The 16,214-nt window shown below is 36.8% G+C and overlaps 1 protein-coding gene across 1 annotated transcript; it reads left to right on the top strand.

The window, feature by feature from the left end:
* The first annotated feature begins 477 nt into the window (after positions 1–477).
* LOC128546349 (thioredoxin domain-containing protein 2-like) lies at positions 478–11,445 on the top strand. Its single transcript, XM_053516778.1, has 4 exons — positions 478–694; positions 1,931–2,310; positions 2,347–2,599; positions 11,339–11,445. The coding sequence occupies exons 1-4, from the start codon at positions 478–480 to the stop codon at positions 11,443–11,445; spliced, it is 957 nt and encodes a 318-aa protein (XP_053372753.1).
* Positions 11,446–16,214: the final 4,769 nt, after the last annotated feature.

Genomic DNA, 16,214 nt, shown 5'->3' with positions numbered 1-16,214 from the left:
AGTCATGTAAAGATATAAACTCTCTCACTCATGATATGTATTATAATTTTTTGGAATAAACTAAACTTATAAATATAAGTCAGTGTTTACAAAGTGAAATTTTAACGATTAACTCTTTCAGCCTGACTGCCCGCCTGAGCGGTCACCAGGGTTTTCCCTGAGGCACAAATCCAGCGTCATAGTCACACTTTTCTGAGAAATGACACATAAATATAAATCCTATGCGTATTAGTGGACGCAATTTCTTGAAAATCTAAAGCGGGCAAATTTTGTTTACAAAGAGCAATTTTCTGAAAATGTACTTTCAGTTTCATAATTATATGCAGACTGCATCACTGACTTACTAAATTTGCGTTGATTCACATTTCACAAATTTAATACCTGATAATCTGATACTTTGACTGATTAACGCTTTGTAACAGTTGTTATCGCTGCTCGCTACTAGTACCAGTAGTACCAGTCTGATGTTTACTAAAAATGGCTCAAAAGGTAATTAAGTTGACGGTGTTTATGACATCATCGGCAGCAAGTACATTAGGATCCAGCGGCTCAAATCATGACATGGACAGAGATTTAGATTCATCTGAAACAAAGGGTCCCAGCAAAAAACACTCCCATACTTTTAATTCGAAATGGCTGGAGTCTTTTACGTGGCTCAAATTCGGAGACAATATATATCTGTATGACCTGCAAAGTTTGGAAATGACCCCCAGATGTGAAACACTTGGGGTCACAATGACCCTCAGTTTCGAAAGTCAAGGTTAGTCACCCATATAATATACTTTTCAACCCAACAGCCTGCTGTAGCGGTTAATTGACATTCATATTTCTCGCATTCTAATACGTCACACATCTAGTTTCTAACGAGAGTTTCTGCTGTCAAAATGGTGACTATTTCAGTTATTTTACACAAACCAAATATTTGACTATATTGCTGAATGCATGAACTCAAATGCAGGAAGAAAGAGAACTGATCCTGTGAATAATCAGGGCCCATGGGCAGACATGTCGTCCGAGAACATAAAACTTTGTTATGGAGTGCTTTTGATGGTGGAATCATTATCATTAAGCGTGATCAAGAAGAAACATATTTTAAGTGCCCAACAGATAAATACTTTATGCTTGGCGCAAATATTCCAGACGTAATCACAAAAGAGCATTTCTTTCAGATCAAGCCTTACTTGCATTTCAATAATGACCATGAAAATCCACAACATAATGATAAACTGTTCAAAGTGAGGTATAAATTATTATGTTGGAAAGCATAAATGAATCTTTTATGAGGAATTACATTCCACATGAATAAATATGTGTTGACCAGTGCATGGTTCCATTTTAGGGGCATTTAGCTATCAAACAGTACATGTATGAAAGACAAACCCTGCAAGTCTGGAGTAAAATTCTGGATGGCGGCAGATTCAGTTTCGGCATATTGCTGGAACTTTGATATTTATGTTGGGAAAAAATGTAACACTTTTTTGTGTGCCTTGTGTCACTAGTGTGATATGCTTTTTCTGACATTATTTTGATAAAAATAAATACATATTATAAATTTTATAGCAGTGTTTGACAAAATAAATGTATACTTTATATTTTATACTATTGCATGACAAGACCAACTAATATGTTTTTTTCCCTTAGATTTGTTAGAATAAAATTTCCCTGTCAAGAATTGGCACTACTGAAAATAAAATAAGTCTTACCAAGTTTTTGTTTTACTAAAGGGTGGTTGAATGGTGGACAAAAAGCATTTACAATAATTCGGTTCAGTTAAAGAAGGGAGAACGTGACTGAAGACAATAAATGATTGCCGTTGTTATTTTGTGTTTCAAAGATTGTGTAAACGTTTACAAAAATCTGTAAATGTGGCAGCCTTATTAGGCAGTATATGTTGCTAGTCCTTGTAGTTATTCTGTTTTATACTTTGTAGTGACTCCAAAGAAAGGACATGTAGAAAAGTCAGAGGGTTCATCAGTGACTCCAAAGAAAAGACATGTAGAAAAGTCAGAGGGTTCATCACTGACTCCAAAGAAAGGACATGTAGAAAAGTCGGAGGGTTCATCAGTGACTCCAAAGAAAGGACATGTAGAAAAGTCGGAGGGTTCATCAGTGACTCCAAAGAAAGGACATGTAGAAAAGTCAGAGGGTTCATCAGTGACTCCAAAGAAAGGACATGTAGAAAAGTCGGAGGGTTCATCAGTGACTCCAAAGAAAGGACATGTAGAAAAGTCGGAGGGTTCATCAGTGACTCCAAAGAAAGGACATGTAGAAAAGTCAGAGGGTTCATCAGTGACTCCAAAGAAAGGACATGTAGAAAAGTAGGAGGGTTCATCAGTGACTCCAAAGAAAGGACATGTAGAAAAGTCAGAGGGTTCATCAGTGACTCCAAAGAAAGGACATGTAGAAAAGTCAGAGGGTTCATCAGTGACTCCAAAGAAAGGACATGTAGAAAAGTCAGAGGGTTCATCAGTGACTCCAAAGAAAGGACATGTAGAAAAGTCAGAGGGTTCATCAGTGACTCCAAAGAAAAGACATGTAGAAAAGTCAGAGGGTTCATCAATGTCGGCTCACTCTCCAAATAAATTGCTGAAGTCTGAAGGTAATCAGCTGATAAATTGCATTTTCATAAAACTTGAAATACTTTTTCAGTTTCTGTTATGATTATAATTCAGCATTCTGATAACAATGATGATCTTGTCAATTTTCCTTTGCATTTTGCCGATATTTTTTTTTTACCATTCCTCACCACAGACCCTTTTGGTGGGGGAATACCTTGGACAGGCTCGTGTGCTTCAATCAACAATGGACATATGCACTTCCTTTATCGAAGTTGGTCTGAAGTTGCTTCTATGTAGCATGCCATGTAGATCAAATTCAAACACTAGTAATGTGGGGTCAAACACTAGGTCCACAAGGCCTCGATAGCTCAGTGGTAGAGCGTCCGCTTCGAGTGCGAGAGGTCTGGAGTTCGATCCCTGGCAACGACATACCAAAGTCGTTAAAAATGGTACTGGTATATATCCCTTGCAAGTGACTGGGTAGTCTCCGAGATAACTGAAATACTGTTGAGAGGGACTTAAAACTACATTACAAAACAAGAGGACCATGATGGTCCTGAATCGCTCACCTATCCCCACATCACCCAGTGTTGAACTGAGTATGACGTCGTTATTTCTATTATTTGACATAGTGACCTAGTTTTTGAGCACATGTGACCTAGATATCATCAAGATAAAAAATTCTGACCAATTTTCATGAAGATCCATTGAAAAATATGGCCTCTAGAGAGGTCACAAGCTTTTTCTATTATTTGACCTAATGACCTAGTTTTTGAAGGCACGTGACCCACTTTTAAACTTGACCTAGATATCATCAAGGTGAACATTCTCACCAATTTTCATGAAGATCTTGTGAAAAATATGGCCTCTAGAGAGGTCACAAGGTTTTTCTATTTTTCGACCTACTGACCTAGTTTTTGACCGCACATGACCCAGTTACGAACCTGACCTAGATATCATCAAGCTGAACATTCTCACCAGTTTTCATGAAGATCCATTGAGAAATATGGCCTCTAGAGAGGTCACAAGGTTTTTCTATTTTTAGACCTACTGACCTAGTTTTTGACCCCCTGTGACCCTGTTTCGAACCTGACCTAGATATCATCAAGGTGAACATTCTGACCAATATTCATGAAGATCTCATGAAAAATATGGCCTCTAGAGAGGTCACAAGGTTTTTCAATTTTTAGATCTACTGACCTAGTTTTTAACCCCACGTGACCCAGTTTCGAACTTGATCTAGATATCATCAAGGTAAACATTCTGACCAATTTTCCTGAAGATCCATTGAAAAATATGGCCTCTAGAGAGGTCACAAGGTTTTTCTATTTTTAGACCTACTGACCTAGTTTTTGACCGCACGTGACCCAGTTTCGAACTTGACCTAGATATCATCAAGGTGAACATTCTGACCAATTTTCATGAAGATCCATTGAGAAATATGGCCTCTAGAGAGGTCACAAGGTTTTTCTATTTTTAGACCTACTGACCTAGTTTTTGATCCAACATGACCCAGTATCGAACTTGACCTAGATATCATCAAGATGAACATTCTGACCAATATTCATGAAGATCTCATGAAAAATATGGCCTCTAGAGAGGTCACAAGGTTTTTCTATTTTTAGATCTACTGACCTAGTTTTTACCCGAACATGACCCAGTTTCGAACTTGACCTAGATATCATCAAGGTGAACATTCTGACCAATTTTCATGAAGATCCATTGAGAAATATGGCCTCTAGAGAGGTCAAAAGATTTTTCTATTTTTAGACCTAATGACCTAGTTTTTTAACCCACGTGACCCAGTTTCGAACTTGACCTAGATATCATCAAGGTGAACATTCTGACCAATATTCATGAAGATCTCATGAAAAATATGGCCTCTAGAGAGGTCACAAGGTTTTTCTATTTTTAGACCTACTGACCTAGTTTTTGACCCCACGTGACCCAGTTTCGAACTTGACCTAGATATCATCAAGATGAACATTCTGACCAATTTTCATGAAGATCTTGTGAAATATATGGCCTCTAGAGAGGTCACAAGGTTTTTCTATTTTTAGACCTACTGACCTAGTTTTTGATGGCACGTGACCCAGTTTTGAACTTGACCTAGATATCATCAAGGTGAACATTCTGACCAACTTTCATAAAGATCCCATGAAAAATGTGACCTCTAGAGTGGTCACAAGCAAAAGTTTACGGACGCACGGACGGACGGACGACGGACGCCGCGCGATCACAAAAGCTCACCTTGTCACTTTGTGACAGGTGAGCTAAAAAGGTCACAAGGTCATTTATATTACATTGAGAAAAAAACATGTCTGTGCTCTAGCAGCTGCACATTTGATTTGATCACCAAACCTGGTTTGAAGTTTTATCTGAATGATTTGAAGATCAAGTTTGAATTGGCTCATTTAGTGTCAGAAACTAGGTCACAGGGTCATTTGAACGTAGAAGAACAGTTAATTTCCACTCAACCTACTAGACTTTCACTTCAATCTTGAGCGAAATTGGTCAAAAGTGGTATAGATACCAGTGAATTCTTTTAGCATTTTTACACAAATATATGGCTTCGTTCATTTATATATCTCATCATGCAGTATAAATACCTAATGAGCAAAATTTATATGCTTTATATAGGGGCTCCAGGAAGCAACCAGTATTTGAGCAACAGGGTTGGTTCAAGCAGAAAAGATCCATTAGGGTAAGACTTGATTCTGATTCTATGTCATTATGTTTAAACAGGGGCCATATTTATTAAGCAACTGAAGTCAAAACTTAAATATTTTGACTTAAGTAAAAATTTATGCAGCTCATAGTTCTTGCAAATTGAAGATTATCCTATGTTTTCGTGGCGATTATTGTAGCTCTCCACATAATGCTTGAAAATTAAATTACAAATAAATAATCTTGATTTCTGTGTAAAGCACATACACTTAAAAAATTTCAACATATAAGTAAAGAATTAAGTTTTCACTTAAGATGCTTGATAAATACGGCCCCTGTCACTTATTCAGCCACAATTACTATTGTCACAGTGTTTGACCATTCACATTTTAGACAATTCCTCACAGGTGAGCTGTTGTGACCGCTTTTTGTCTGTTGTCCATAGTGCGTCATCAGTCGTCTGTCAACATTTTGTATTTAAGTCTTATTTGAAAACCACTGCGCAAAATTTCACCATACTTAACAGAAACAAGAGCTCGTCAAACACAAAATGCCCCCCTTGATGCATTCAGTAATTGCACAAGGAACAGAAATTATATGCTCACTGTGTTATATAAAACAAAAGTTCTACCATTCTGGTTTAATCTGACCTTGACCTTTAACATATTAACCTAACAAGAGATTACAGAGTGATCCTGGGGCCATCCAATGAGCCATTTTTGAATGTTTCAAATTTCAAGACTAGCTCAAGGTCAAAATCAATTTCAAATTTCATTTTGGAACAAAACAATGTGTATGTGGTCCAAATTTGAAAGCTGTGGCTTGAGAAATGTGAAAGCAGGTCACTAGATCAATTTCAAGGTCAAAGTTCATTTCGGTAGACAGAACTATGCATGTACTTCAAATTTGAAGGCTGTAGCTTGAGAAATGTGAAAGTAGGTCACTAGGTCAAAATCAATGTCAAATTTTATTTTGGAACAAAAAACTATGCATGTGGTCCAAATTTGAAGGCTGTAGCTACAGAAATATGAAAGCAGGTCACTAAGTCAAGATCAAGGTCAACTCATGTCAAGGTTCATCTTGCCACTCAAAACTATACATGTGGTCCAAATTTGGAGCCTGTAGCTTCAGAAATGTGGAAGTAGGTCACTAGGTCAAAATCTAGGTCAAATTTTATTTCGGAACAAAAAACTATGCAGGTGGTCCAAATCTGAAGCCTGTATCTTCAGAAATGTGAAAGTAGGTCACTAGGTCAATCTCAAGGTCAAAGTTTATTTCAGTACACAAAACTATGCTTGTGGTTCAGATTTGAAGGCTGTAGCTTGAGAAATGTGAAAGTAGGTCACTAGTCAGAATCAATGTCAAATTTTATTTCGGAACAAAAAACTATGCATGTGGTCCAAATTTGAAGGCTGTAGCTACAGAAATGTGGAAGTAGGTCACTAGGTCAAGATCAAGGTCAACTCATGTCAAGGTTCATCTTACCACTCAAAACTATACAATCATGTGGTCCAAATATTAATGATGTAAGTTATGGACATGAAAGTTCTAAGTTTTTCCCTATATAAGTCTACATGAACCATATGACCCCTGGGGCGGGGCCATATTTGACCCTAGAGGGATAATTTGAACAAACTTGGTAGAGAAGCACTAAATGATGCTACATTACAAAATATCAAAGCCATAGCCTTTGTGGTTTGGACAAGAAGATTTTCAAAGTTTTTCCCTGTATAAGTCTAGGTAAACCATGTAACCCCCTAGGGCAGAGTCATATTTGACACTAGGGGAATAATTTGAACAATCTTAGTAGAGGACCACTAGATGATGTCATATACAAAGTATCAAAGCCCTAGCCCCTGTGGTTTGGACAAGAGGTTTTTCAAAGTTTTTGTTTCTATATAAGTCTATATAAACCATGTGACCCCCGGGGTGGGGCCATATTTGACCCCAGGGAAATTATCTGAACAATCTTGGTAGAGGACCACTAGATTTTGCTACATACCAAATATCAAAGCCCTAGGCCTTATGGTTTTGGACAAGAAGATCAGAAACCGTTTTAACTGTGCCTTGTATGTGACCTTGACCTTTCACCTAATGACCTCAAAGTCAATAGGGGTCATCTGCTAGTCATAGCCAAACTAACTATCAATTTTCCTGACAGTAGGCCCAAGCATTCTAGAGTTATTGCCTAGAAACCATTTTACTGTTCCTGGTCACTGTGACCTTGACCTTTGACATACTGACCTCAAAATCAATAGGGGTCATCTGCTGGTGATGACCAACCTCCTTATCAACTTTCGTGACCCTAGGCCTAAGTGTTCTTGAGTTATCATCCGGAAACCGTTTTATTGTTCAGGGTCACTGTGACCTTGACCTTTAACATACTGACCTCAAAATCAATAGGGGTCATCTGCTGGTCATTACCAACCTCCCTATCAAATTTTGTGACCCTAGGCCAAAGCGTTCTTGAGTTGTCATCCGGAAACTGTTTTACTGTTCAGGGTCACTGTGACCTTGACCTTTAACATACTGACCTCAAAATCAATAGGGTCATCTGCTGGTCATTACCAACCTATCTATCAACTTTCATGATCCTAGGCCCAAGCGTTCTTGAGTTATCATCCGGAATCCGTTTTACTATTCAGTGTCACTGTGACCTTGACCTTTGACATACAGACCTCAAAATCAATAGGGGTCATCTGCTGGTGATGACCAACCTCCCTATCAACTTTTATGATCCTAGGCCCAAGTTTTCTTGAGTTATCATCCGGAAACCGTTTTACTATTCAGGGTCACTGTGACCTTGACCTTTGACATACAGACCTCAAAATCAATAGGGGTCATCTGCTGGTGATGACCAACCTCCCTTTCAACTTTCATGATCCTAGGCCCAAGCGTTCTTGAGTTATCACCCGGAAATGGATTGGTCTACATTCCGACCGACCGACATACCGACATCTGCAAAACAATATACCCCTCCTTCTTCGAAGGGGGGCATAATGATCCTTGGGTGGCCTTCTTTCAAAATTGAATTCCATGCAGAGCAGAGCAGAGCAAGGAAAATCTTTGGCCCTGCCCTGGGGGTGACATGATTTACATAGACTTCTATAGGAAAACCCTTAGAAATCTTCTACTCCAAAACCACAAGGCTTAGGGCTTTGATATTTGGTATGTAGCCTATGGTCCACTACCCAGGGGTCAAAAATGGCCCTGGCCTGTGATCACATGGTTTACATAGACTTACGAAAGGAAACCTTTGATATTAATTTGGCATGTAGCATCGTCAAGTTTCAGTCAGCAATTGTGTTAAGATATGGTCTTTCTTCAGATTCACCAGATCAGGGAGTTGGGTGAAGCAAGCAGTTCTGGTATAAGGATTTCAGTTTAATTTGGATAATGTGAAACCCTCGTTAGATCAAGCCAAATTCGCTTTGCTGGAGAAAGTTATTCTTAAAACTACATCGCTTGACAAAGCGACATTTTATAAAAAATTTGAAAATCTTCAAAAAGTCATTCGCCGTACTAAAAAGGAGTGAAAGGAGTGATGACGCAGATTTATTTCATTAAATAACAGTTGTTTTGCTTTTTAGCTCACCTGTCACATAGTGACAAGGTGAGCTTTTGTGATCGCTTTTCATCTGTCTGTCACACACTAGAGGTCACAATTTTGGCCTAATCTTTATGATCTTCACTATAAAATCTAGGTCAAGTTCGATATTGGGTCATCCAGGGTCAAAAACTAGGTCACTAGGTCAAATTGTAGTAAAACCTTGTGAACACATTAGAGGTTACAATTTTAGCCTTATCTGTGTGCAACTTGGTCACAATGACCGTCTCTACAAAATCTGTTCCCTTTCGAAATTGGGTCATCAGTAGTGTTTCATAATCGGACCCAAAGTGCAATCGATTATCAAATCGAATCGGAAGGGTACAATCGATTGATTATTAATCGAAACACTCATATATTATATATTATACATGTCATGGTATTGTTAATTGGTTTCACCGCCATCTACACACTCAAAAACAGTAATGACAATATATTGTTCTTTAATTTATTTCAGTTGAAATGTGTACAAAATGTGCATGTAATGACTTGTAAGAGTAACATTCAAAACAACAAGAATCAGTATTTGTCTGTAAAATTGTATTGTCACACATTTCGAACTAACAATTTTCTTCAACCTTGGTATATTGATGTGATTATCTCAGGACAATAATTGTCCTGAGATATTGAATAATTAAAATGGAAATGTGAAATAAAATACATTGGTAACCATTCTTGTTTAAGAGCTTTTTCCACTTGAAAATAGCCAAAATCAACAAAATTTCTAAAAAAAAAAAAAACATCTTGAAAAGCAGATTTTTCAAAAACAGTGATCTTTATTTCATACTTTTTATTTTCTATTTCCTCCCAACAGTTTGTACACACACACAAAACAAAAATATTTACAGTAAAATGAAAAAAAAAAGGAAAAAAAAAAACACACACAATAGCTGTTGGCACATATATCTCCAAGAATTATATTTCTGCTTTTAAAAACAAACGAGTCCACAATATTTTTTTTAAATCACACCACGAGTGGCCTACAGAGATATCTAAAGAATAGTGCATCACATCAGCAGTACATTCATGTCAAAGATCAAAGCGTACTCTGTTTGAAGTTAAAGAATTTTGATTGACAGGTAGAAGGGGTTACATCTGGGTGTGATGTCACACTGTGTATTGCAAATATTACAAATCTTATGAATTTCTTTCGCCAGTTAGGGTTATTGGATTAATAGGATGTTTTAACTTTTATAAATTTTTAGGGTAAGAAAATTTTGTTATTGTAATGTTTTATTAACACGTTTATTTGACTTGTGAAATATCAGTGTAGTTTTATCCTCGGGGAAGATTGAAAAGATTATGCAGAGAAAAAAAATTGAAACTGAAATTATTTGTTTGTATAATTGTTTGAGAAATTATTATTGTAATAAATTCACAATTGTTAAATATACGCAACTGACAGAATGACAGCATCTTACAATCAGTCAAATAGTTGATTCTAACTATTTTTTGTGATGTGTGACAAATCCATTTAAACAAGAATATAATTATATTTCCCCTCGATTTTTCTCACGTTTTTGTTGGTAAACAATTGCTTCACATACTATCCGAACTTACAGGAACAGAAAATTATCCAAGTTCCCGGTATTTCAATGCAAACAAGTGCTCTTCGTTGACCAAAAATTTTGGTAAAATGGGGGAACAACTCCCGTCGTCGGAATCAGGTCCTGAATATGTGTAGCCCTATTCAGCAGGTTAAGTAAATTAATACATGGAAAATAAATCTATTATTACCGGACAATCGATTGCATCTCACACAATCGATTGTCGCCGACCTGGAAAAATTAGCGACGATTATTCGATTGTCGGCGACAATCGGGAAATCACTAGTCATCAGGGGTCAAAAACTAGGTCACAAGGTCAAATCTTAGGAAAACCTTGTCTAGACACTAGAGGTCGCAATTTTTACCTAATCTTTATGAGACTAGGTCGGAATGATCATCTCAAGAAAATCTAGGTCAAGTTAGATATTGGGTTATCTGAGGTCAAAAAACTAGGTCACTAGGGCAAATCTTAGGAAAACCTTGTGTAGACACTAGAGGTAGCCATTTTGACCTACTCTTTATGAGACTTGGTCAAATTGATCATGACCTTAAAGAAAACTTCAACAAATTTTCTCATTAGATTGATCTTGATTATGATTTTTTGACCTTCATGTCCTTAAATGCAATGATGACAGGTGAGCGATGGGCCATTCTGGCCCTCTTGTTTATTATGTTGTGTATTCCTAGTAGTTGTTTAGTGATGTTTTTTTATAAAGGCATTTTAAGCAAATATTGAGTATTTTTATTTAATTGGTAACAATACTGATAATTATTTGTCCCATTCCAACCTTTTTGAGCTGCCTTTAAAAAAGGCTACATTCAAGAACAGTTCATTTCTTGAATTCCTTGCATAGGCCAGATACTTACTTTTATAGAACTTATTCAAGAACTAATCTAGAACTCGTTCAAGAACTAAGCTAAAACCTGTTCAAGAACATTTCTTGGTATTTCGGTTCTAGAACTTGTTCAAGAACAAGTTCTGGAAATGGTTGTTCTAGAACTGCCATTTAATGTTCTTGAACACGTTCTAGAACAAGTTCAAGAGTTTGTTCAAGAACAGTTCTAGAATTTCTCGCAGGGGGTGTATGTTATATTTCCTGGAAAAGATTTTCTAGATTAGAAATTCTCAGAAACAGGTCAAGGTAAAGCTGAACCGTTTTCAGAGAAGCATCTGGAATTTGTACAGTAACATTTATATAAATGCGGCTTCGAATGCTAGGTGTTCGTTAGTGCAGACGGAGAGCCCGACAAACTTTAAATGACAGAAATGACGTCAGATAAACAAGTCAACATTTAAAAAGCGTAACGTAAAAAAGTAACATTTTAAGTGATTAAAAATACAAAACACTTTATTAAAATATTAAAGTGTCATCATTTAAAAGAGAAATTTAATACAAACAACCAGACGTAAATTTTATGTTTAAAAGTGAAGGCAAATTGAAATAATGACAGAAAATACAGTTACAGATTCAGTGTCACTCATTGAAAACGATGAAATGAACGATATCGTTCCGGTAGGGACAGCTGAAACAAGAGATTACAGCCTAAATCTAGACCGCACTACAAAGAAGAAACTTTTTGCAGCAGAAAGAGATAATTATCAAATAACAGAAACCGGAGGGGGCATCAAAATTTCGTTCAACGCAAAATCGTACTCGACACTGAAATCAACCGCAGGTAACTATTTTGTATCTCAAGGAAACTGTTACACATTTACCAGTGTTTGACAAAAAGGGGAATTTGGTTGAAGAAAAATATAAAATATCGGACGACAAAACCCATCTTACCCACTTAATTTATATCATACTAAATGGTCAGCATTAGTCAATGGAAAGAATGCTCAGTGTTTTACTGAAATAGACCTCCCAAAACTGTTACATGTTACAGAGTCGGAAAGGTTTTTAGACAAGAGTTTCGACCATACAGACCTAAAAACTGTTTACAATTTGGAGAACAGCTATGCAAATATTCATGACCAATCTACAGTAAGTGAACAAATAAATGTTAACGTTAGTTCTCAAAATGTTGAATTTTGTTGGGTTTAACGTCGCACCAACACAATTTTAGGTCATATGGCGACTTTCCAGCTTTAATGGTGGAGGAAGACCCCAGGTGCCCCTCCGTGCATACTTTCATCACGAGCGGGCACCTGGGTAGAACCACCGACCTTCTGTAAGCCAGCTGGATGGCTTCCTCACGTGAAGAATTCTACGCCCCAAATGAGGTTTCGAACCCACATCGATGAGGGGCAAATGGTTTGAAGTCATCGACTCTAACCACTCGGCCACGGAGGCCCCCTCAAAATGTTGAAAATGATATCGGCGTGTATGATATTAATAATGACAAGGTATTATGCATGCTAGCAACTATCCATGTAAGTGTGAACTTATTGCATGATACCCTAGAAAGTCACATGCAAATTACAGACAGAAATTTTGGTCAACTTCGTGATGAAATACAGTGTATAAAAAGTCATGTGACATGTGTAAGTGAACAAACAAAAACGGAAATTGATGAAATAAATGCTGTTACAAATACCATGAAACAAAACATCAAACAGAATCATGAATCACTTTCACGAAAGCTGCAGCAAACGATGGATTGTGTCAAAAATATGCCAGTGCGGCAACAGAAACCGAATGAAACTGAAAATCAGTATACGAGTACAAATATTTCACAGCAATACGAAACACCAAAAAGAGAAAAGACTCTTATAATTGGTGATTCGATAATACGAGGAATTCAATCAAAGGGATTGAAGGATTACGTGGATATAAACAAAGGCAGTGGTGCTAAAATTGCATATTTATCAGACAGACTGAATAGGTTAGATACATGTCACTATGCCAACGTCATTATACATATTGGCGGAAATGACGTCAGTGGCGGTAAATGTGATGAGACGTCGTACCAACAGCTCTCAGACCTAACAAGGAAACTTCAAGATGAACATTGCAAAGTATACCTTTGTACTGTCTGCCCAAGACAAGATGTTGATGTAAGCATTTTTAACAGTAACGTACGTACTAACGTACGTACTATCTGTCAGGAAACTGGGGCTACATTAATTGAGACTTACCAGGCATTTATCTACGGCAATGGAGATACGGTTAAACATTACTTTTCAAGTGATGGTATTCATCTCAACAATTACGGTTCAAGGACTTTAGTAGCGACGATAAATAAAAACGCTACAATAGTGAAAAACAGTCAGCGTGCTGAAAATGCATCCATGAAACAACCTGCTTCTCAGCGTTCATTTGCTAATAATAATATTCAAACATATGGAAACAAACTTCAACAACACAATAGGGCGTTTTGCTTCAAATGTGGGATGGTTGGCAACCATTTGACTCGTGATTGTAGGGTGCAGACAACAAATTCTATGTATTACGAAGGAAGACGTGAACAACCGAGGAGACAACTATGGGACTACGGAATGCCCGGAAGTGACTATTTTTTTCCTGGAGAGGGTAGTCACGGAAGTTTTAAACATTAGGAAAAATGACAGATGCTCAAACTTTGGCAACTGGACCAATCAGCATACTTTAGATAACAATAGTAAATATACTGATAATGAGGTAAATTTTAATATATTGAAACAAGATTTTTGTGAAGATATAAGAAATAACTCATATATTCATCGAAATAGCATACCTGGTCAAAATACTTATTTATTAAGTAATTCAGAAAATATGGTATGTAATATGTGTTCTAGTGTTTGAAAAATGTTCATGCGACAAAGAGATTACAGAAGATGCGTCATATATATCTGACTTTTCAGATAAAATTACAAAAAATCTAACCAAATATAATTCGACATATAATACAGATCAGTCCATGTTATCGGCGGTTAAGGTATGTGGGAAAATTTGTCAAGGTAATTGTTTGTGTTATGAGACAAAAGTAGTTACCGATCTATATAACAACGACAAGAATTCAAAAGGCGTACCTAAATCCCCAGTGAATGAGGTCGTAATTCTATCTACAGATCTCATGAACGTAAATAATTCAAAAACTGAGCATAAAAAAATATATTTTGAAGGAAAAGGACTCTTTATTTCTAGTCTAAATATACAACATTTATTACCAAATTTAGATGAAATTAAACATATACTGGGTAATTCTAAATCGCCTAAAATATTTGGTTTATGTGAAACCTTTCTTAATGATAGCATCACAAATGATTATGTAAACATACAAAATTATGTTTTTGAAAGACGTGATAGGCTCAAAAGAAAAGGTGGGGGGATAATTATATATATATCGGACACCATAACTTACAAGCGTCGCAATGACTTAGAAACAAATGATATTGAATCAACTTGGATACAGGTTTTTATTTCAAACAGTAAACCTTTTCTTTTAAATTTTGTTTATCGTCCACCGAATTCTTCTCAGTCTTGGATTGATTATTTTGAAGCACAAATCGAAATGGCCGATTTTTCACTCCTGGAATATTATGTCCTAGGTGATTTGAACATCAATTATTTGCCAGGAAATAAATCAGAAATGTTTAGTAATACGAAATGGGTAAACACTTCAACTAAGTTTGGTTTGGAACAGTAAATACAAAATCCAACCAGAACAACAAAAAAGAAGTTCGACAATAATTGATCACATATATGCAAATAATGTTGACAATTTAAAACAAGAGGACCATGATGGTCCTGAATCCCTCACCTATCCCCACATGACCCAGCGTTGAACTGAGTATGACGTCATTATTTCTATTATTTGACATAGTGACCTAGTTTTTGAGCACATGTGACCTAGATATCATCAAGATAAAAAATTCTGACCAATTTTCATGAAGATCCATTGAAAAATATGGCCTCTAGAGAGGTCACAAGGTTTTTCTATTATTTGACCTAATGGCCTAGTTTTTGAAGGCACGTGACCCACTTTTAAACTTGACCTAGATATCATCAAGGTGAACATTCTCACCAATTTTCATGAAGATCTCGTGAAAAATATGGCCTCTAGAGCGGTCACAAGGTTTTTCTATTTTTCGACCTACTGACCTAGTTTTTGACCGCACATGACCCAGTTACAAACCTGACCTAGATATCATCAAGCTGAACATTCTCACCAATTTTCATGAAGATCCGTTGAGAAATATGGCCTCTAGAGAGGTCACAAGGTTTTTCTATTTTTAGATCTACTGACCTAGTTTTTAACCCCACGTGACCCAGTTTCGAACTTGACCTAGATATCTTCAAGGTAAACACTCTGACCAATTTTCATGAAGATCCATTGAAAAATATCGCCTCTAGAGAGGTCACAAGGTTTTTTCTATTTTTAGACCTACTGACCTAGTTTTTGACCGCACGTGACCCAGTTTCGAACATGACCTAGATTTTATCAAGGTGAACATTCTGACCAATTTTCATGAAGATCCATTGAGAAATATGGCCTCTAGAGAGGTCACAAGGTTTTTCTATTTTAAGACCTAATGACCTAGTTTTTGACCCTACGTGACCCAGTTTCGAACTTGACCTAGATATTATCAAGGTAAACATTCTGACCAATATTCATGAGGATCTCATGAAAAATATGGCCTCTAGAGAGGTCACAAGGTTTTTCTATTTTTAGACCTACTGACCTGGTTTTTTAACCCACGTGACCCAGTTTCGAACTTGACCTAGATATCATCAAGGTGAACATTCTGACCAATTTTCATGAAGATCTTACGAAATATATGGCCTCTAGAGAGGTCACAAGGTTTTTCTATTTTTAGACCTATTGACCTAGTTTTTGACGGCACGTGACCCAGTTTCGAACTTGACCTAGATATCATCAAGATGAACATTCTGACCAACTTTCATAAAGTTC

The sequence above is a fragment of the Mercenaria mercenaria genome, chromosome 10, assembly GCF_021730395.1.
Source record: "Mercenaria mercenaria strain notata chromosome 10, MADL_Memer_1, whole genome shotgun sequence".
Taxonomy (NCBI): Eukaryota; Metazoa; Mollusca; class Bivalvia; order Venerida; family Veneridae; genus Mercenaria; species Mercenaria mercenaria.
This window is presented reverse-complemented; position numbering and strand designations above follow the sequence as displayed.